Source organism: Calidris pugnax, unplaced genomic scaffold, assembly GCF_001431845.1.
Source record: "Calidris pugnax isolate Ruff unplaced genomic scaffold, ASM143184v1 scaffold27, whole genome shotgun sequence".
Lineage (NCBI taxonomy): Eukaryota > Metazoa > Chordata > Aves > Charadriiformes > Scolopacidae > Calidris > Calidris pugnax.
Genome location: NW_015090893.1, coordinates 4,813,580 through 4,833,726, shown reverse-complemented (window position 1 = coordinate 4,833,726; position 20,147 = coordinate 4,813,580). Strand labels below are relative to the sequence as shown.

At 37.8% G+C, this 20,147-nt stretch overlaps 1 protein-coding gene across 1 annotated transcript; it reads left to right on the top strand.

Annotated features, from left to right (window-relative positions):
- The first annotated feature begins 199 nt into the window (after positions 1–199).
- LOC106891288 (hyaluronan mediated motility receptor-like) lies at positions 200–19,572 on the top strand. Its single transcript, XM_014947738.1, has 23 exons — positions 200–238; positions 978–1,166; positions 2,086–2,186; positions 2,644–2,867; positions 3,845–3,943; positions 4,552–4,628; positions 5,472–5,552; positions 6,292–6,480; positions 6,783–6,869; positions 7,400–7,500; positions 7,890–7,964; positions 8,226–8,404; positions 9,221–9,369; positions 9,679–9,893; positions 10,501–10,617; positions 11,400–11,558; positions 13,186–13,338; positions 13,477–13,576; positions 13,804–13,980; positions 15,828–15,908; positions 17,378–17,458; positions 18,363–18,551; positions 19,468–19,572. The coding sequence occupies exons 1-23, from the start codon at positions 200–202 to the stop codon at positions 19,570–19,572; spliced, it is 2,967 nt and encodes a 988-aa protein (XP_014803224.1).
- Positions 19,573–20,147: the final 575 nt, after the last annotated feature.

Below are 20,147 nucleotides of genomic sequence, written 5' to 3'. Positions count from 1 at the left end.
TGTGTGTGGGAGAAAGGCGTTGGCTTTGGATTTTGTATGTGTATCTTTAATAGTATTGTCTACATGAAGGCATTCACTCTTATATTTGACTGTGTTGTTAAATCAGTATCCAGCTAGAAATCAGCTCAAATATTCTTAATAAATCTGTTTTCAAAAGCCAGCTAACGGGACTCTGAAGCCTAAAAAAGATTTTATCCTTATGAAAGAGAAAAAGAAACAGAAGGCACTGGAGAAGGAGGTATGTGAGTGCAATCCTGTAGTACGTTTCCCACTTACTGTAATTAAAAATACAAGCTCATAAAATTAGCCTGGTTTACGTAACATATCCTACAAGTAGTTTGCAAACAGCTCTATGTAGAGCAGAGATTATCAAATGTTGTGGTATGTAGAAAACATTTGGTTTGTTAATGGAATTGCATGAATTCCTACTTATCGTGAACAGCTATGCAACCAGTCTTTTCTCTTTAAAAACAAAAAAGAGCCAAGTCCTGTGTTCTCAGCTCCCAAAAGGCTCTGTTTCATTTAACAACTGTTTGCTAAGATTTTTGCCTAGTTTAAATAATTTGAAAGTTTATGAGGCAGCTACCATTTCTTTATCAGTACGTTTCTCTGACCTAATCTATGCCTTGTGTCTCAAATGTCACATTTTGTCTTTCCATTCCACAGCCAGAGGAGAGTTGGCTTCTCTTGCAAGTTGAAGCTAAGACTGTTATAACTTTAATGTGTTGTACTGGCTCAGTAGCACAAAACTCAGATGAAATGCTAGGACTGCAAATCTGCAGTGTGTAATAATAAATGTTTTTGGTGATAGTGTTACATCCTTTCCTGTGAATGAAGATTAAAGATGTGTATTCTGAATGAAAGTTAATACAGTTTGGATACTTAACCTCTTCAAGGAAAAATAACAGGCATAAATTAGTGCTGGTATTTAAGAAGAACAATGGTAGGAAATAAAGAAAATGCCTCTTTTGTTGTAGATCCGTGCATTAGTGAGAGAGCGTGGAGAGCAGGATAAAAAACTTAAGGCTCTGGATGAGGATTTTGTTAAGACCGAAGCAAAGCTGAGTGCTGCCGTTCAGGAGAAAACATCTCTCCTGGCAAACATTGCATGCCTGAAAAAACAGCTTCTGGAGCTAACAAGAGCTAATGAACTACTGAAATCAAAGGTATTCAGACAAATAACCATGTATTTGCTTTGACTTTGCTGCTATTAAGCTTCCTGTGCAAAAGGAAACTCTAGTTGCTGATCAGCATCCCTGTGGCTCTTCATTGCCATAGGGATAGAGCAAGTCTGTTTTGGGATCTTATGCTCTTCTGTCTAAAGAGAGAGTGGGACCTGCTAACATCTGTCTCAAGGATGGGTAGAGACCAGTGCTGTGGGTGGGAGGGGATACTTTTAAAAGATTGTGTGAAGAGTAACTCATATGAAGAAGCTAAGCTTGGTGGTTTTTTCTTAATCTCTAATAAGCTGTCTGAAGATGGTGTGCAGAAGAAAATGAGCAGCCTATGCATGGAGTTAATGAAGCTCAGAAACAAGAGGGATGCTAAGGAAAAGGTATGACCATTTGCACTGCTCAGGGTAGTAATTCTGAGCTGCTCAGGAGCAGATAATGAAGGGCTTAAAACAGAAATACAGATGGTGTGTTGTTCTGTCCTCAACTGGGTAGATTTTTCTGTTTTTTGTAGAGTGAAAATAGAGAAACAAAGAAAGATCAAACAATGAGTGTTCTTGATTTTGCTGTTGATTTTGCTGTAAATCTGAGTTAACATAAGGAAGCCTAGAAATACCTTTATAACAACATCAATCTGTTGGTCAGATTATTAGTTTCTTTGAAAGCCAGTATAGTTTGAAGCTCGTATACATGTTTGCATTTCTTGGAGGGTGGTGTTTGTTTTTGTTTTAACAAAGGGCAGATAACTTTACAGAAGCATACTTTGAATCACATTTAGCATACTAGCAAAATCTCTCACTAAATTATAGTTATGAATTAATTTCAGTTTACCACTGTCTCTTAGACGATTGACTTAGATACTTCGTAAAAAATTCTTTTTGGAGGTAATATTTGGTTGTTTTTTTTTTTTAAGACTGCACTTGCAAAGCAGGAAGATATGGAAATGAAGCTGCAGGAGGTGCAACGGAATCTAGAGCATTCAAAAGGAAAAGTAGCACAGTTAGAAGAAAAACTGTAAGTAGTACGGAAAGGAATTGACTTAGATGACACTACATCATCTAGCTGTGCCTGCCTGCTTATACCTTTTAATAAGCACATAGTTTAGGGAAAAATGCAGGCTGTCTCCTTCCTGAGTAGGAACAGAAATTATTAGTATTTGTGACCTGGAACAAATTTGATGGATGAAGTTTTAGGAACTGCTGTATTGCTATAAAATGAACGTACTAGACAAACATATTTTGTATCTAACCTTCTTGCAAGAGACAAACCATATCATCTCAACCCTTTGTATTCCAGTGTGATATGTGTGTAGTTCTCTTGGGTAATGGGGTGGAGAAGGAAGATACATATCTTAAAAGATTTGAATTTAAGTAGATCCATCATGAAAAATCTCCTGGTTTTAGGTCTGCTACTGAGAGAGAGAAAGTTGAAGAAAAGTCTGACACTGAAAAACTCCTGGAATATATCACAGAGCTCAGGTAACAACAGATTGTTCATCCCGGCCTCGGGTGGTGGGAGATAGGGACGGAGGGAGCGAGCGAGAGAGGGAAGGAGCGAGCGAGAGAGGGAAGGAGCGAGCGAGAGAGGGAAGGAGCGAGCGAGAGAGGGAAGGAGCGAGCGAGCGAGCGAGCCAGTCCGCCCGCCCGCCCGCCCAGGCCCGGCCCTTCATGGTCGTGCCTGAGGGAAGGGGGACAGGCCCGCCGTTACCTCAGCGTGTCCCAGCACCTCTGCCTGTGCTCCCCCTGTGAGGGGAGTTGCCGGTAACACCGTGTGAGGGCCGCGTAGCTGAGGGCTTGTAGGAGTCTCCTGAGGAAGAGAAATTCCCGTGTCAGGTCGAATCCTGGTCGGAGGAAAACGGCCACTAAATATAGCAGTGAGCACATCTGTGTATGTACACGCTGTGTAGTAAATAAAACAGTGACAAATCAGGTTTTGCTAGCCTCCTGGTATAATGATACAAAACTACAAAAGAAACATACAGAAATAGTTATAAGGGAAGCTACTCAGGGCATTTTCTAAAGTAAAAGCTTCTCACGATAAGCTTTTGGCCGTAGCTGGGTTCTTCTCTACTACTGTTACTTCTCTGCTATTGAAGTTGATCTCATCTGCAGAAAGCTGAAGCAAGTAGATAAGCTTTTATTAGGCTTGAGACTGCCTGGCTAACAGCAATTGTATGTAGAATTTGTAGGCATTTTGTGTTCTCTGCTGTTTCTCTTAAAGTCAATTGTTTAAAAAACTTTGGTTTTTTTTAAATCAAAGTTTAAGTAACTTAGTTCTTTGGAGGATAAGTTTGGCATTCAATAACTAGTCTCTTCTAAACTGGAAGAAGATTTTTTTTAAGAAGTTGGCTTTTTATCCTTTAACATTTTAGACTTAGACAGGCTTTTTCACTAACTAGCATTAAGATTCTCTAACCGTTTGGGTTTTTTCTTTATGGAAGTTAATGCATGGCTATGGCTATTAAGATGCTCTGCAATATTGTATATGCAAATCAGTTTCTACTTTTATTAGGAGTGTAATAAAAGAATCCTTCCCCCCATGCGTGCTGTATATTTTCTTAACATTTATGTAGAGATTGAGAACTGAGACTCAAATTGTTGGTTGTTTGGGTTGGGGTTTTTTTTCTTGCTTACCTTAATTGTTCTCTGCTTTTCTGAAAATCTCATTTCTAGTATGTACCCCACTGCAAGAAACCTGTGATATTAGATCTTCAGATGCACTGAAAAGTTCTCTGTCCTCTGAAACACACCAACGGATTAGGAAACAGAAGAGTAAGTAGTCTTAAAAGTTGCACAGAACACAATGGCATAGTATCTTTGAATGCTACAATTGTTAGTGCTTACATGCTGTTACTATTCTGTTTTTGCTTAGAAAATGTTATGTGTTGCAGAGGCTCTCTGCCTGCCTTCTAGCTCAAGGGGATAGCAGCTGTAAAACCATGCCTAACGATCTTCTGAAAGTAGCTTTATATGTGTCTTTGCTAATTAGGTTGACCTCTGGAAATCAAATAAATTATTTAACTATTTCACTAACCTTGTTTTCATGGATATTTTCATGGGTTTTTCAGATATAACACATCCCTCAGTTGAAAACTGACAGCACAGATCTGAATGGTGGGGGGGGGGAAATTGGCAGAAGCTGAATTCCCAAAACAGACTGTCATCTGGTAGTCTTTCTCTAAACTCTTGCAGGTGACTAATATTGAACTGCATGACTGTAATGAGAAAGCAGCTGGTATTGAGTTGTAAAGTGGATTGTCTAGTAATCAGGTGGCATTCTGTTTTTTGTTTAAAAAGCTGATTGAGCTTGTGTGGTTTAATTTCTCTCACCATATATGTGCACACCCTCTTCCTTCACCATTCTTTTCACTATCCTTCAGGTGAGACAAATTTGAGCAGTGAGAAGAGTGTACTTACCCCTGTAACTGGAAGGAGACTTGCATCTCTCGGAGCAACAGTAAGACTCTTCTGTGGTGTCTGTAGCACTATTAAATTCCAGTTAAAGCCCGTTGTGACTAGTTAAATTATGTAGCCCCTTTATACAGTTCCTATTAACTTACCTGAGTAAATTATAAAACACATTATTGTGTCTGTATTCCTTGGTAATCCAGAAGGAAAAATGAAATTGCAGGGTCTTTGTGAATGGTGTGATGGGGACTACAGAGTCTTTCGTATTGCTGTGTTGGGGTGTTTTGCCTCTTGCTCACCATATAATTAGGGTGCAGCTGCTTCTTTTTAAGGAGATTGTGTTTCTGCTTTCATACAGTGGATGGGGCAGAGCAGAAACCTAGTGGTAAAAGAAACAAAGAGAGAATGATACTCTATATACAGGTTCTCAGCGCAATGTGTGAGGACGCAGCTTTGAACATGCATAGCTGATCCAGTAGAAAAATTATAATCCTGACTTAATAATTTAGTTTACTAATACTCCTGTGTAGGATGTCCTGTTGTAGGATGAAATCTTGCAAACAAACCTGAGGTTAAGAGATTAAAGTGGGTTTTTTTGTAGAGTTATGGGGATGCTAATGTGTCAAAGCTTCTTAATTTCCTTCCTGTAACAATGGTAATGAACTCTCCATTCAGAATAAAGCTTAGAAGAAAGTACAGTAGTAAAACCTATCCTACCCTGATACACGTCTGGGTTGTGTGTGGGAGAAAGGCGTTGGCTTTGGATTTTGTATGTGTATCTTTAATAGTATTGTCTACATGAAGGCATTCACTCTTATATTTGACTGTGTTGTTAAATCAGTATCCAGCTAGAAATCAGCTCAAATATTCTTAATAAATCTGTTTTCAAAAGCCAGCTAACGGGACTCTGAAGCCTAAAAAAGATTTTATCCTTATGAAAGAGAAAAAGAAACAGAAGGCACTGGAGAAGGAGGTATGTGAGTGCAATCCTGTAGTACGTTTCCCACTTACTGTAATTAAAAATACAAGCTCATAAAATTAGCCTGGTTTACGTAACATATCCTACAAGTAGTTTGCAAACAGCTCTATGTAGAGCAGAGATTATCAAATGTTGTGGTATGTAGAAAACATTTGGTTTGTTAATGGAATTGCATGAATTCCTACTTATCGTGAACAGCTATGCAACCAGTCTTTTCTCTTTAAAAACAAAAAAGAGCCAAGTCCTGTGTTCTCAGCTCCCAAAAGGCTCTGTTTCATTTAACAACTGTTTGCTAAGATTTTTGCCTAGTTTAAATAATTTGAAAGTTTATGAGGCAGCTACCATTTCTTTATCAGTACGTTTCTCTGACCTAATCTATGCCTTGTGTCTCAAATGTCACATTTTGTCTTTCCATTCCACAGCCAGAGGAGAGTTGGCTTCTCTTGCAAGTTGAAGCTAAGACTGTTATAACTTTAATGTGTTGTACTGGCTCAGTAGCACAAAACTCAGATGAAATGCTAGGACTGCAAATCTGCAGTGTGTAATAATAAATGTTTTTGGTGATAGTGTTACATCCTTTCCTGTGAATGAAGATTAAAGATGTGTATTCTGAATGAAAGTTAATACAGTTTGGATACTTAACCTCTTCAAGGAAAAATAACAGGCATAAATTAGTGCTGGTATTTAAGAAGAACAATGGTAGGAAATAAAGAAAATGCCTCTTTTGTTGTAGATCCGTGCATTAGTGAGAGAGCGTGGAGAGCAGGATAAAAAACTTAAGGCTCTGGATGAGGATTTTGTTAAGACCGAAGCAAAGCTGAGTGCTGCCGTTCAGGAGAAAACATCTCTCCTGGCAAACATTGCATGCCTGAAAAAACAGCTTCTGGAGCTAACAAGAGCTAATGAACTACTGAAATCAAAGGTATTCAGACAAATAACCATGTATTTGCTTTGACTTTGCTGCTATTAAGCTTCCTGTGCAAAAGGAAACTCTAGTTGCTGATCAGCATCCCTGTGGCTCTTCATTGCCATAGGGATAGAGCAAGTCTGTTTTGGGATCTTATGCTCTTCTGTCTAAAGAGAGAGTGGGACCTGCTAACATCTGTCTCAAGGATGGGTAGAGACCAGTGCTGTGGGTGGGAGGGGATACTTTTAAAAGATTGTGTGAAGAGTAACTCATATGAAGAAGCTAAGCTTGGTGGTTTTTTCTTAATCTCTAATAAGCTGTCTGAAGATGGTGTGCAGAAGAAAATGAGCAGCCTATGCATGGAGTTAATGAAGCTCAGAAACAAGAGGGATGCTAAGGAAAAGGTATGACCATTTGCACTGCTCAGGGTAGTAATTCTGAGCTGCTCAGGAGCAGATAATGAAGGGCTTAAAACAGAAATACAGATGGTGTGTTGTTCTGTCCTCAACTGGGTAGATTTTTCTGTTTTTTGTAGAGTGAAAATAGAGAAACAAAGAAAGATCAAACAATGAGTGTTCTTGATTTTGCTGTTGATTTTGCTGTAAATCTGAGTTAACATAAGGAAGCCTAGAAATACCTTTATAACAACATCAATCTGTTGGTCAGATTATTAGTTTCTTTGAAAGCCAGTATAGTTTGAAGCTCGTATACATGTTTGCATTTCTTGGAGGGTGGTGTTTGTTTTTGTTTTAACAAAGGGCAGATAACTTTACAGAAGCATACTTTGAATCACATTTAGCATACTAGCAAAATCTCTCACTAAATTATAGTTATGAATTAATTTCAGTTTACCACTGTCTCTTAGACGATTGACTTAGATACTTCGTAAAAAATTCTTTTTGGAGGTAATATTTGGTTGTTTTTTTTTTTTAAGACTGCACTTGCAAAGCAGGAAGATATGGAAATGAAGCTGCAGGAGGTGCAACGGAATCTAGAGCATTCAAAAGGAAAAGTAGCACAGTTAGAAGAAAAACTGTAAGTAGTACGGAAAGGAATTGACTTAGATGACACTACATCATCTAGCTGTGCCTGCCTGCTTATACCTTTTAATAAGCACATAGTTTAGGGAAAAATGCAGGCTGTCTCCTTCCTGAGTAGGAACAGAAATTATTAGTATTTGTGACCTGGAACAAATTTGATGGATGAAGTTTTAGGAACTGCTGTATTGCTATAAAATGAACGTACTAGACAAACATATTTTGTATCTAACCTTCTTGCAAGAGACAAACCATATCATCTCAACCCTTTGTATTCCAGTGTGATATGTGTGTAGTTCTCTTGGGTAATGGGGTGGAGAAGGAAGATACATATCTTAAAAGATTTGAATTTAAGTAGATCCATCATGAAAAATCTCCTGGTTTTAGGTCTGCTACTGAGAGAGAGAAAGTTGAAGAAAAGTCTGACACTGAAAAACTCCTGGAATATATCACAGAGCTCAGGTAACAACAGATTGTTCATGAGTTGGATTCATAAGTCAAAAGATGGTAAAAGACAGCCTTGCTTATGACTGGTTAAGTAGAACCTTGGCAACAACTCTGTTTAACAGTATTGAAATAGAGGGGGGGTAAAAATCAGGTATTTTGCAAAAACTTGTCTGGAAAAGTAGAAGGCAGTTTTCCTGTTGGAAACCAACACTCCTAAGTGTTTTTGTTTTCTGTAAGCTTACAAAATTTAACAGATGCCTGAATTTTTTCCTACAGTAGTGTTGCAGAAACAGTTGAGAAATACAAACTGGATGTTGCCCAGATGGAGGAGACAGTGATAAAGAAAGACCAAGATATTGGGGTCCTGAAGGATACCCTCAAAACAAGAGAGGAAGAATCTTTTAAACTGATAAAAGAACTTAATGAAAGGTGTGACTTGCTTCAACAAGAAAAAGGTAGTTGTTAGTGCTTGGATGCTGTTCACGTGTGTGGGATCTCTGACATAGAATTATAGAGCTGTTAGAGTTAGAAGGGACACTTAACATGTCTTAAGACATCTCAGATAAGTTTGTTTTAAAATGTCAATTTAGACCAGTTCGTTCCAAGTTAAAAGTCGTGTCTCTGAGCTGCAGCTGAAACCATGTAGTCATATTTCCAACAATACAGAAACTACCTTGGATCTGACATTTGTTAAGTCTAAATTTGTATTTCCATGGAGGGTTAGTAAGGTAAATAAAACAGAAATGAAATTGTTTCCATAGTAGGAATGGCTTTATTCTGTAAGCTGAACACATGGTGTTCCTTACTCTTCACTGAGAAGCTGTACAATATCGTCTCAATCCACTGTTAGCAGCTGGTGCACAAGTTCATTGAGATACTGTTAATGTGTGTAGGAATCCTTCACCAGTGACTCTGAAGCCTGAGACTGGTGCTCAGTTCTCTGTCTGCTAGTTGGCTTGTGTGTGCTAATACTATGTGGAAGAAGCTTTGGGGAAATCATTTAGTTTGTTTTCCACAGCCACACTGCTGTTTTGATGAAGGCTAATGACTTGATCCAAAGATTCTTGCAGTTTAAAATTATTTTTTAAGTTGTGTACTTTGAGCCAGTTTTGAGGAGTTTTCCAGATGGGTTAAAAATGTAGTTTGGATTTATTTCCACCCTTGCCTAATTAATTTTAAAACTAGAATGGAAGTACTATGAGGAATAGATGTTGTAGTTCTTTGAAGATAGAGAAGGGAATTTATGTTATATTGGCAATTCCCCTATGCAGAGAAAGAGTTGTCTGAGAGCAGAGAGAAACTCCTGAGTATGAATGCTGAAATAGAAGACCTGAAAAAAAAAATTGTCTTAAAAGAACAAGAACACCAAAAACTTCTTCAGAAACATGAGGAGGTGGTCTCTCAGCTGCAACAAGAGAAGGTAAATACACACTGAGAATTAGTCTGAAAGTAGACTCTAATCCCAATGACTGGCACTAAAGGTTCTGGTTTTGGTTATACATGAGATTGCTGTGTTGTTGAGGGTCTTATCTCAGGAATGTACAAGTGGGTGCTGGCACGCAGAAACTCTGTGGTTCAATATCTTGAAGAATCATAGCTGGTATGATGGGTGTTTTGGTTCTTCCTGTTGACCTTATTCTCATGCTTTAAAGTTTAAACACTGCAAATTAGACTTCAATATCTAGAAAACTACTGGTAGTTATAAAATCTGTGATACTCTGGCGTGCAGGAGTCATCTGCATCAATGCACCAGAAGTTACTGGAGTTCCAAGATGAGGTAACAAGTGAGAGACACCTTCTTGAAGAAGAGCTGAATGATGTAACGAATGAGCTGAATAAATTACATGCTAAGGAGAAGAAAGCTGAGAAGTTGGTGAAGCGGTTGGAACAAGAAATCAAATCTCAAGCTCTTGAACTTGCACAGATGGAAGTAAAGTTGAAAGGGTTTGTGAAATAGCTTTCTGATTCTAAAGCTTTGGAAGGAAAAATGTTATGTCATGAGCATAAAAAAGCTTTGGAGCCTAATTTGGGTTTTAAAGAGACCTGAACAGGTCTAAATTTTTCTTGCTGGCCATCACTTGATAGTGATTACACCTAATCTAGCTGAGTGACTTGAATCAGTTTGCTACTGTCTTAAAGCTGTTTAATTAGTGTGCTTGTACTTGCTTGAGATGCCAGTACTAAAATAAAATGACATTGCTGTGAAGGGGAGGGTACATGCATGTGGTATTGGATGTTTCTGCCCTGGGCAGGGCAATGACTAGCAAAGACTTTAAAGCAAGTTGTTTCTTCCTTTCACATATTACAAGTTTACTATTAGGTATTCAATCTATTCTATAGATATCTTGGAAAATAAGGGGAGGGGGAAATGCTTCATTAAATCTGCTATGAAGATATGCTTTAATACATGAGAAACTGTGGCAGAGAAGTTACTGGTTTGTCACAACTAACTTATTGCTGCCACTGTGAGCCTTCTATAGCTGATAACAGCTTTTGCTAATGTGTTCAGACGTGCTTACCCCCAGCATGGAATGCTGAATTTTTATTTCAGGAAGAATGCCGAGTTGGAGCAAATCAATGACAAGCACAGCAATGCTGTTTCGCAAATCCAAGAAGAACATAGGAATACATTGCATAAACTTGGAGAGACTGTTGATGAGTTTGAAAGGTATTTAACTTTAATTAAGACCTAGGATGTGGACTCTATGTGAGCATTGGTACAGCATTAGAGCAGAGGATTTTGTGGTGGAGTATTTGATGGCATTAAAACATTAATTTATTCCTTTGGAGTACTAGTCAAGTGTAACGACATAATCAGTATCTAGTTCAGAAAACTGGGTGTTTCGTCTTCCGAAGTATAACCAATCAGAATGCTCAAGTGCTCTTGAATCTCAATGAGAGTTGTAACTGGTAATGGTGTTCTCTTTGCACTAAAATCTGTTGCGAAAAAGGCTTTTTGTTTAGGCTCTAAAATGTACCAAATTGAGATGATTTTTCTACAGTTCTTGCAGATCTTTACTCTCAAAATAATCAAGTTGTGGAAATTCTTAAAAAACGATACTGTTACTGAGAAGTATGCAAGGCAGCCATGAAGGATCCAGTGGGATATTTGCCAATGCAAGCTGTATTAGTGGGTCTTTAAGTGTTGAAAGTGAGCTTCAGATGTAGTAGGTCTCTTGTATTTGAAAAAATCTACCAAAATGTGAAAAAATCTGTATTGCAGAATTTGTCATAATGTTACTGCTTATGGCTTTAGAGAAAAGTTTGTGTGTTTGTTGGGTTTTTTTAAATTGTGGTTTTTTTCCAGTGCCAGAACACTGTTACATCTCCAGATAACAAAACCTCTTTTCTATTTGTTAGAATGAGCTTGTATTGCCTTTGTAATGCCTGAACAGTTCAATCTGTATTTTTTCCAAAGTAACAAGATTTTTATTTGCATTGGAATACTAGCTACAAGAAAACAACAGCTGAAGAAATATGCAGTCTTAAGCTGGAGAACACCTCTCTGCAAGAAGAAGTTGCCAACCTAAAAAAAACAGGCCAAGATAACCTGCAGCTGCTTCAGGAAGCAGAACATGCTAAAAACAAAGCAGAAGATGAATGTGCAAGGTACAAGATAGACAAGCTTTTCCTTAAGCTAAAGCACACCAGCTAAGGCCTGCCTTCTGAGCTAGAACTTAACATGCTGCTCTACCAAATGAATTCAGTATTTGGCTTAAGTTTCTTCTTTTTCCCAGTGCAGAGGGTTGAAAATGTCAGACAAAATTAATTTTATATGTATGAGAAGACCAATTAATTGGTCATCAATTGCTTTTTCCTTTATGTGGAACATAAGAAAAGGGAAATCCTTAACTATGTTGGAATATTGTCTTTATTGGAAATACCAGTTACAGTAACTGCTCCACAAATAAAATCCCTGGGGGCAGACAAGCAAGTACTTAATGCTGAGGTGGTAAACAAAGGACATGCCTCTGCCTAATTGGAAGCACCACAGTGCAGCTGCTAAGTAGAAGCACCCAAGAAGTTGCCTTAGGGCACTGGCTGAGGACATGTTTCTCGGAGTGTCTGACAGCACCTTAGTGATGTATGTTGTTCTTCCAGCTCCCTGCACACAGCCTGGGGAAGTCCCTTGCTGTGGGCAAGCAACTATTTGAGGAAGTGGGGGACGTTTGGTCTTAAAAGGTCCTGATGTACTATCACCTGTACTAGGCGACTGTGGTCACTGCTCATAGATGAGCTGCTTTAGGAACATGTTTTGTATGTGCTGGAAGACTTCTTTCCCTACTTCTTTTCCTGTAGTTCCCAGCTTGCTTCTGGATTGAAGTCAGCAGCTCTAATCCTTTCAGCTGTTCAATGTGGGTAAATGACTTCCTCAACTGCATTAAAACACTGTTTTGGCCAAACCTAATTGGGCATTTCTGGTCTTCCCAACTCTGTTGTCTTAATTTCTAAAACACCTCTCTGAAGTTTGGTAATGCTTTTGCTGTTTTATTTACCCACAGCCAGTATACTAAGAGTGTCCAAAGAACAATTACATCTTAGCCCAGGTTATTTTAAAACACAGCAGCTGAGGCTGGAGAGGGAAGGCAGTACTTTAGGTATCGAGTCTTTGAACCCTTGAGTACATAAACACTGAAGAGTCTTGACTAGTTTCTGCTTGAGCAAACATCTGCATGTAAAATCTAAATAAAGTGTCTTCCACTAAAAGCTGCTGACATTAAACAGTCATAATTAACAAACATATGAACTTTCCTTGCTTGAAAAACATTGCTTGCTTGCTCACAGGGGAAGTTAAAAAATCTGTACATGTTGAATTTGATTGCTTTCTGTATTGTTGTTCTTATCTCTTAGCATTGGTTGTGCAAACCTGTATTTCAGTTCTTCTACTAATTGCGGTCTACTAAATGCAGTTAAGCATTGGAATGGGCTGCCCAGGGAAGTGGTTGAGGCACCATCCCTGGAGGTTTTCAAAAAACAGGTTGATGTAGTGCTTAGAGACCTAGTTTAGTAATGGGGAAAGTGTGTGGGGGTGTTGTATGGTTTTCTTCTGTTTTTTCTATCAGAGTTAGGTTGATGGTTGGACTAGATATTCTTAAAGGTCCCTTACAACCTAGACAATTCTATGATTTCACTAGGAGCTTCTCAATCATGGTTACTTACATTTTCAGATTTTAAGTAGTGTAAAAAAAAAAAAAAATTGTAAGTGTTCACTAAGGATGGATGATATTTTCCTCAGGATGCTTTTAGAAGTCCAGACTAAGTTTGCACTAAAAGAAGCAGAAACAGAGAGAACAAAAGAGTCTTGCCTTGCCCAAGTGACTAAACTTCAGGAAGAACTGGAAGAGAGAACTGAAGACCTGAAAAGACAACTTGAAGTGGAAAGATCAAGGTGACTTTTCTCAAATGGAACATGCATGTTATGTAGCACATTAAAGTTTTAGTGGGAAGACATGCTGAGAAATAACAATGAACATAATGAAATTCTTGCTTTTCCTAAATTCTTTTCCTAAAAATTCTTGCTCTTTAGGAAGATCATAAATGAAGATGTGACCTCTAGCTTAAAAGAAGAGATCAAGACCTGGCGTAATCTATACGAAGAGTTACATAACAAAACTAAGCCTTTTCAGGTGTGTTATGAAGTAGATGTTTATTAGTATCTATTAACTTGTGCAGTTGCATCAAGTTCTACTCCTGAGCTATTTCCCATTCTAAGGGATTTATCTGGCAATGGCTTCCTAAGTTAAAATCCCTTGGGCCTGCTATTCCCCTTCCCAGACACATCTTTCTTTGTAGATTTCAGTTCAGTAAAAAAGCTGTCTTTAAAGATTTCTAAAAGAGTCAATATGTATTTCAGCAACAACTAGATGCATTTGAAGCAGAGAAGAATGCACTCTTAAACGAGCATGGTGCAGCCCAAGAAGAACTGAATAAACTCAGCGATGCATATGCTAAACTACTTGGCCACCAGAACCAGAAGCAAAAAATCAAGCATGTTATGAAGTTGAAGGAGGAGAACACCCACCTGAAGCAGGTTGGTGAAATAACAAGATAGAAATCTGTAGGTTACTAATTTGCTCGATTCCTTTGTTCGTTGCCCTAAATATTTCTAGACTAATCCTGCAAACTGCTTGCTTTCTATGGTTCTTAAATTGCTTGTAGGAGCTACAGTAGAACAAACCACCAGCCTCTAGGAATATTTTTGACTGAATATGTGATATACAGAGGGATCACCAGTGCAAATAACTACCCCTACTCTTTGCTCTGTTGTGTTTTAATACCTTTTTTGGAGGTTTTAGACTACCTTTAGGTTGACCTCTGGAAATCAAATAAATTATTTAACTATTTCACTAACCTTGTTTTCATGGATATTTTCATGGGTTTTTCAGATATAACACATCCCTCAGTTGAAAACTGACAGCACAGATCTGAATGGTGGGGGGGGGGAAATTGGCAGAAGCTGAATTCCCAAAACAGACTGTCATCTGGTAGTCTTTCTCTAAACTCTTGCAGGTGACTAATATTGAACTGCATGACTGTAATGAGAAAGCAGCTGGTATTGAGTTGTAAAGTGGATTGTCTAGTAATCAGGTGGCATTCTGTTTTTTGTTTAAAAAGCTGATTGAGCTTGTGTGGTTTAATTTCTCTCACCATATATGTGCACACCCTCTTCCTTCACCATTCTTTTCACTATCCTTCAGGTGAGACAAATTTGAGCAGTGAGAAGAGTGTACTTACCCCTGTAACTGGAAGGAGACTTGCATCTCTTGGAGCAACAGTAAGACTCTTCTGTGGTATCTGTAGCACTATTAAATTCCAGTTAAAGCCCGTTGTGACTAGTTAAATTATGTAGCCCCTTTATACAGTTCCTATTAACTTACCTGAGTAAATTATAAAACACATTATTGTGTCTGTATTCCTTGGTAATCCAGAAGGAAAAATGAAATTGCAGGGTCTTTGTGAATGGTGTGATGGGGACTACAGAGTCTTTCGTATTGCTGTGTTGGGGTGTTTTGCCTCTTGCTCACCATATAATTAGGGTGCAGCTGCTTCTTTTTAAGGAGATCGTGTTTCTGCTTTCATACAGTGGATGGGGCAGAGCAGAAACCTAGTGGTAAAAGAAACAAAGAGAGGATGATACTGTATATACAGGTTCTCAGTGCAATGTGTGAGGACACAGATTTGAAGATGCATAGCTGATCCAGTTGAAAAATTATAATCCTGACTTAATAATTCAGTTTACTAATACTCCTGTGTAAGATGTTGGGGTGTTTTGCCTCTTGCTCACCATATAATTAGGGTGCAGCTGCTTCTTTTTAAGGAGATTGTGTTTCTGCTTTCATACAGTGGATGGGGCAGAGCAGAAACCTAGTGGTAAAAGAAACAAAGAGAGGATGATACTGTATATACAGGTTCTCAGTGCAATGTGTGAGGACACAGATTTGAAGATGCATAGCTGATCCAGTTGAAAAATTATAATCCTGACTTAATAATTCAGTTTACTAATACTCCTGTGTAAGATGTCCTGTTGTAGGATGAAATCTTGCAAACAAACCTGAGGTTAAGAGATTAAAGTGGGTTTTTTTGTAGAGTTATGGGGATGCTAATGTGTCAAAGCTTCTTAATTTCCTTCCTGTAACAATGGTAATGAACTCTCCATTCAGAATAAAGCTTAGAAGAAAGTACAGTAGTAAAACCTATCCTACCCTGATACACGTCTGGGTTGTGTGTGGGAGAAAGGCGTTGGCTTTGTATTTTGTATGTGTATCTTTAATAGTATTGTCTACATGAAGGCATTCACTCTTATATTTGACTGTGTTGTTAAATCAGTATCCAGCTAGAAATCAGCTCAAATATTCTTAATAAATCTGTTTTCAAAAGCCAGCTAATGGGACTCTGAAGCCTAAAAAAGATTTTATCCTTATGAAAGAGAAAAAGAAACAGAAGGCACTGGAGAAGGAGGTATGTGAGTGCAATCCTGTAGTACGTTTCCCACTTACTGTAATTAAAAATACAAGCTCATAAAATTAGCCTGGTTTACGTAACATATCCTACAAGTAGTTTGCAAACAGCTCTATGTAGAGCAGAGATTATCAAATGTTGTGGTATGTAGAAAACATTTGGTTTGTTAATGGAATTGCATGAATTCCTACTTATCGTGAACAGCTATGCAACCAGTCTTTTCTCTTTAAAAACAAAAAAGAGCCAAGTCCTGTGTTCTCAGCTCCCAAAAGGCTCTGTTTCATTTAACAACTGTTTGCTAAGATTTTTGCCTAGTTTAAATAATTTGAAAGTTTATGAGGCAGCTACCATTTCTTTATCAGTACCAAGTAGTTTGCAAACAGCTCTATGTAGAGCAGAGATTATCAAATGTTGTGGTATGTAGAAAACATTTGGTTTGTTAATGGAATTGCATGAATTCCTACTTATCGTGAACAGCTATGCAACCAGTCTTTTCTCTTTAAAAACAAAAAAGAGCCAAGTCCGAAGGAGGTATGTGAGTGCAATCCTGTAGTACGTTTCCCACTTACTGTAATTAAAAATACAAGCTCATAAAATTAGCCTGGTTTACGTAACATATCCTACAAGTAGTTTGCAAACAGCTCTATGTAGAGCAGAGATTATCAAATGTTGTGGTATGTAGAAAACATTTGGTTTGTTAATGGAATTGCATGAATTCCTACTTATCGTGAACAGCTATGCAACCAGTCTTTTCTCTTTAAAAACAAAAAAGAGCCAAGTCCTGTGTTCTCAGCTCCCAAAAGGCTCTGTTTCATTTAACAACTGTTTGCTAAGATTTTTGCCTAGTTTAAATAATTTGAAAGTTTATGAGGCAGCTACCATTTCTTTATCAGTACGTTTCTCTGACCTAATCTATGCCTTGTGTCTCAAATGTCACATTTTGTCTTTCCATTCCACAGCCAGAGGAGAGTTGGCTTCTCTTGCAAGTTGAAGCTAAGACTGTTATAACTTTAATGTGTTGTACTGGCTCAGTAGCACAAAACTCAGATGAAATGCTAGGACTGCAAATCTGCAGTGTGTAATAATAAATGTTTTTGGTGATAGTGTTACATCCTTTCCTGTGAATGAAGATTAAAGATGTGTATTCTGAATGAAAGTTAATACAGTTTGGATACTTAACCTCTTCAAGGAAAAATAACAGGCATAAATTAGTGCTGGTATTTAAGAAGAACAATGGTAGGAAATAAAGAAAATGCCTCTTTTGTTGGAAAGTACAGTAGTAAAACCTATCCTACCCTATACGTGTCTGCGTTGTGTGTGGGAGAGAGGCCTCGGCTTTGTATTTTGTATGTGTATCTTTAATAGTATTGTCTACATGAAGGCATTCACTCTTATATTTGACTGTGTTATTAAATCAGTATCCAGCTAGAAATCAGCTCAAATATTCTTAATAAATCTGTTTTCAAAAGCCAGCTAACGGGACTCTGAAGCCTAAAAAAGATTTTATCCTTATGAAAGAGAAAAAGAAACAGAAGGCACTGGAGAAGGAGGTATGTGAGTGCAATCCTGTAGTATGTTTCCCACTTATTGTAATTAAAAATACAAGCTCATAAAATTAGCCTGGTTTACTTAACATATCCTACAAGTAGTTTGCAAATAGCTATATGTAGAGTAGAGATTATCAAATGTTGTGCTATGTAGAAAACATTTGGTTTGTTAATGGAATTGCATGAATTCCTACTTATCATGACTTACCTTACTTATCATGCTTTTCTTAATCTCTAATAAGCTGTCTGAAGATGGTGTGCAGAAGAAAATGAGCAGCCTATGCATGGAGTTAATGAAGCTCAGAAACAAGAGGGATGCTAAGGAAAAGGTATGACCATTTGCACTGCTCAGGGTAGTAATTCTGAGCTGCTCAGGAGCAGATAATGAAGGGCTTAAAACAGAAATACAGATGGTGTGTTGTTCTGTCCTCAACTGGGTAGATTTTTCTGTTTTTTGTAGAGTGAAAATAGAGAAACAAAGAAAGATCAAACAATGAGTGTTCTTGATTTTGCTGTTGATTTTGCTGTAAATCTGAGTTAACATAAGGAAGCCTAGAAATACCTTTATAACAACATCAATCTGTTGGTCAGATTATTAGTTTCTTTGTTGGCTTCTCTTGCAAGTTGAAGCTAAGACTATTATAACTTTAATGTGTTTTACTGGCTCAGTAGCACAAAATAACTCAGATGAAATGTTAGGACTGCAAATCTGCTGTGTGTAATAATAGATGTTTTTGGTGATAGTGTTACGTCTTTTCCTGTGAATGAAGATCAAAGATGTGTATTCTGAATGAAAGTTAATACAGTTTGGATACTTAACCTCTTCAAGGAAAAATAACAGGCATAAACTAATGCTGGTATTTAAGAACAATGGTAGGAAATGAAGAAAATGCCTCTTTTGTTTTAGATCCGTGCATTAGTGAGAGAGCGTGGAGAGCAGGATAAAAAACTTAAGGCTCTGGATGAGGATTTTGTTAAAACCGAAGCAAAGCTGAGTGCTGCCGTTCAGGAGAAAACATCTCTCCTGGCAAACATTGCATGCCTGAAAAAACAGCTTCTGGAGCTAACAAGAGCTAATGAACTACTAAAATCAAAGGTATTCAGACAAATAACCATGTATTTGCTTTGACTTTGCTACTATTAAGCTTCCTGTGCAAGAGGAAACTCTAGTTGCTGATCAGCATCCCTGTGGCCCTTCATTGCCATAGGGATAGAGCAAGTCTGTTTTGGGATCTTATGCTCTTCTGTCTCGAGAGAGTGGGACCTGCTAAAATCTGTCTCAAGGATGGGTAGAGACCAATGCTGTGGGTGGGAGGGGATACTTTTAAAAGGTTGTGTGAAGAGTAACTCATATGAAAAAGCTAAGCTTGGTGGTTTTTTCTTAATCTCTAATAAGCTGTCTGAAGATGGTGTGCAGAAGAAAATGAGCAGCCTATGCATGGAGTTAATGAAGCTCAGAAACAAGAGGGATGCTAAGGAAAAGGTATGACCATTTGCACTGCTCAGGGTAGTAATTCTGAGCTGCTCAGGAGCAGACAATGAAGGGCTTAAAACAGAATTACAGATGGTGTGTTGTTCTGTCCTCAACCGGCTAGATTTTTCTGTTTTCTGTAGAGTGAAAATAGAGAAACAAAGAAAGATCAAACAATGAGTGTTCTTGATTTTGCTGTTGATTTTGCTGTAAATCTGAGTTAACATAAGGAAGCCTAGAAATACCTTTATAACAACATCAATCTGTTGGTCAGATTATTAGTTTCTTTGAAAGCCAGTATAGTTTGAAGCTCGTATACGTGTTTGCGTTTCTTGGAGGGTGGTGTTTGTTTTTAACAAAGGGCAGATAACTTTACAGAAGGATACTTTGAATCACATTTAGCATAGTAGCAAAAGCTCTCATTAAATTGTAGTTATGAATTAATTTCAGTTTACCACTGTCTCTTAGACGATTGACTTAGATACTTTGTAAAAAAAAAAAAAATTCTTTTTGGAGGTGATATTTGTTTGGTTTTTTTAAGACTGCACTTGCAAAGCAGGAAGATATGGAAATGAAGCTGCAGGAGGTGCAACGGAATCTAGAGCATTCAAAAGGAAAAGTAGCACAGTTAGAAGAAAAACTGTAAGTAGTATGGAAAGGAATTGACTTAGATGACACTACATCATCTAGCTGTGCCTACCTGCTTATACCTTATAATAAGCACATAGTTTAGGGAAAAATGCAGGCTGTCTCCTTCCTGAGTAGGAACAGAAATTATTAGTATTTGTGACCTGGAACAAATTTGATGGATGAAGTTTTAGGAACTGCTGTATTGCTATAAAATGAACGTACTAGACAAACATATTTTGTATCTAACCTTCTTGCAAGAGACAAACCATATCATCTCAACCCTTTGTATTCCAGTGTGATATGTGTGTAGTTCTCTTGGGTAATGGGGTGGAGAAGGAAGATACATATCTTAAAAGATTTGAATTTAAGTAGATCCATCACAGATTATTAGTTTCTTTGAAAGCCAGTATAGTTTGAAGCTCGTATACATGTTTGCATTTCTTGGAGGGTGGTGTTTGTTTTTGTTTTAACAAAGGGCAGATAACTTTACAGAAGCATACTTTGAATCACATTTAGCATACTAGCAAAATCTCTCACTAAATTATAGTTATGAATTAATTTCAGTTTACCACTGTCTCTTAGACGATTGAC

Excerpts from the sequence above, each read along its gene's own strand:
- LOC106891288 (XM_014947738.1), top strand. The coding sequence starts at position 200 with ATGAAAGAGAAAAAGAAACAGAAGGCACTGGAGAAGGAG. Across the intron at positions 6,870-7,399 it reads AGAGGGATGCTAAGGAAAAG|ACTGCACTTGCAAAGCAGGA; the intron begins GTATGACCATTT and ends TTTTTTTTTAAG. Across the intron at positions 7,965-8,225 it reads GAATATATCACAGAGCTCAG|TAGTGTTGCAGAAACAGTTG; the intron begins GTAACAACAGAT and ends TTTTTCCTACAG.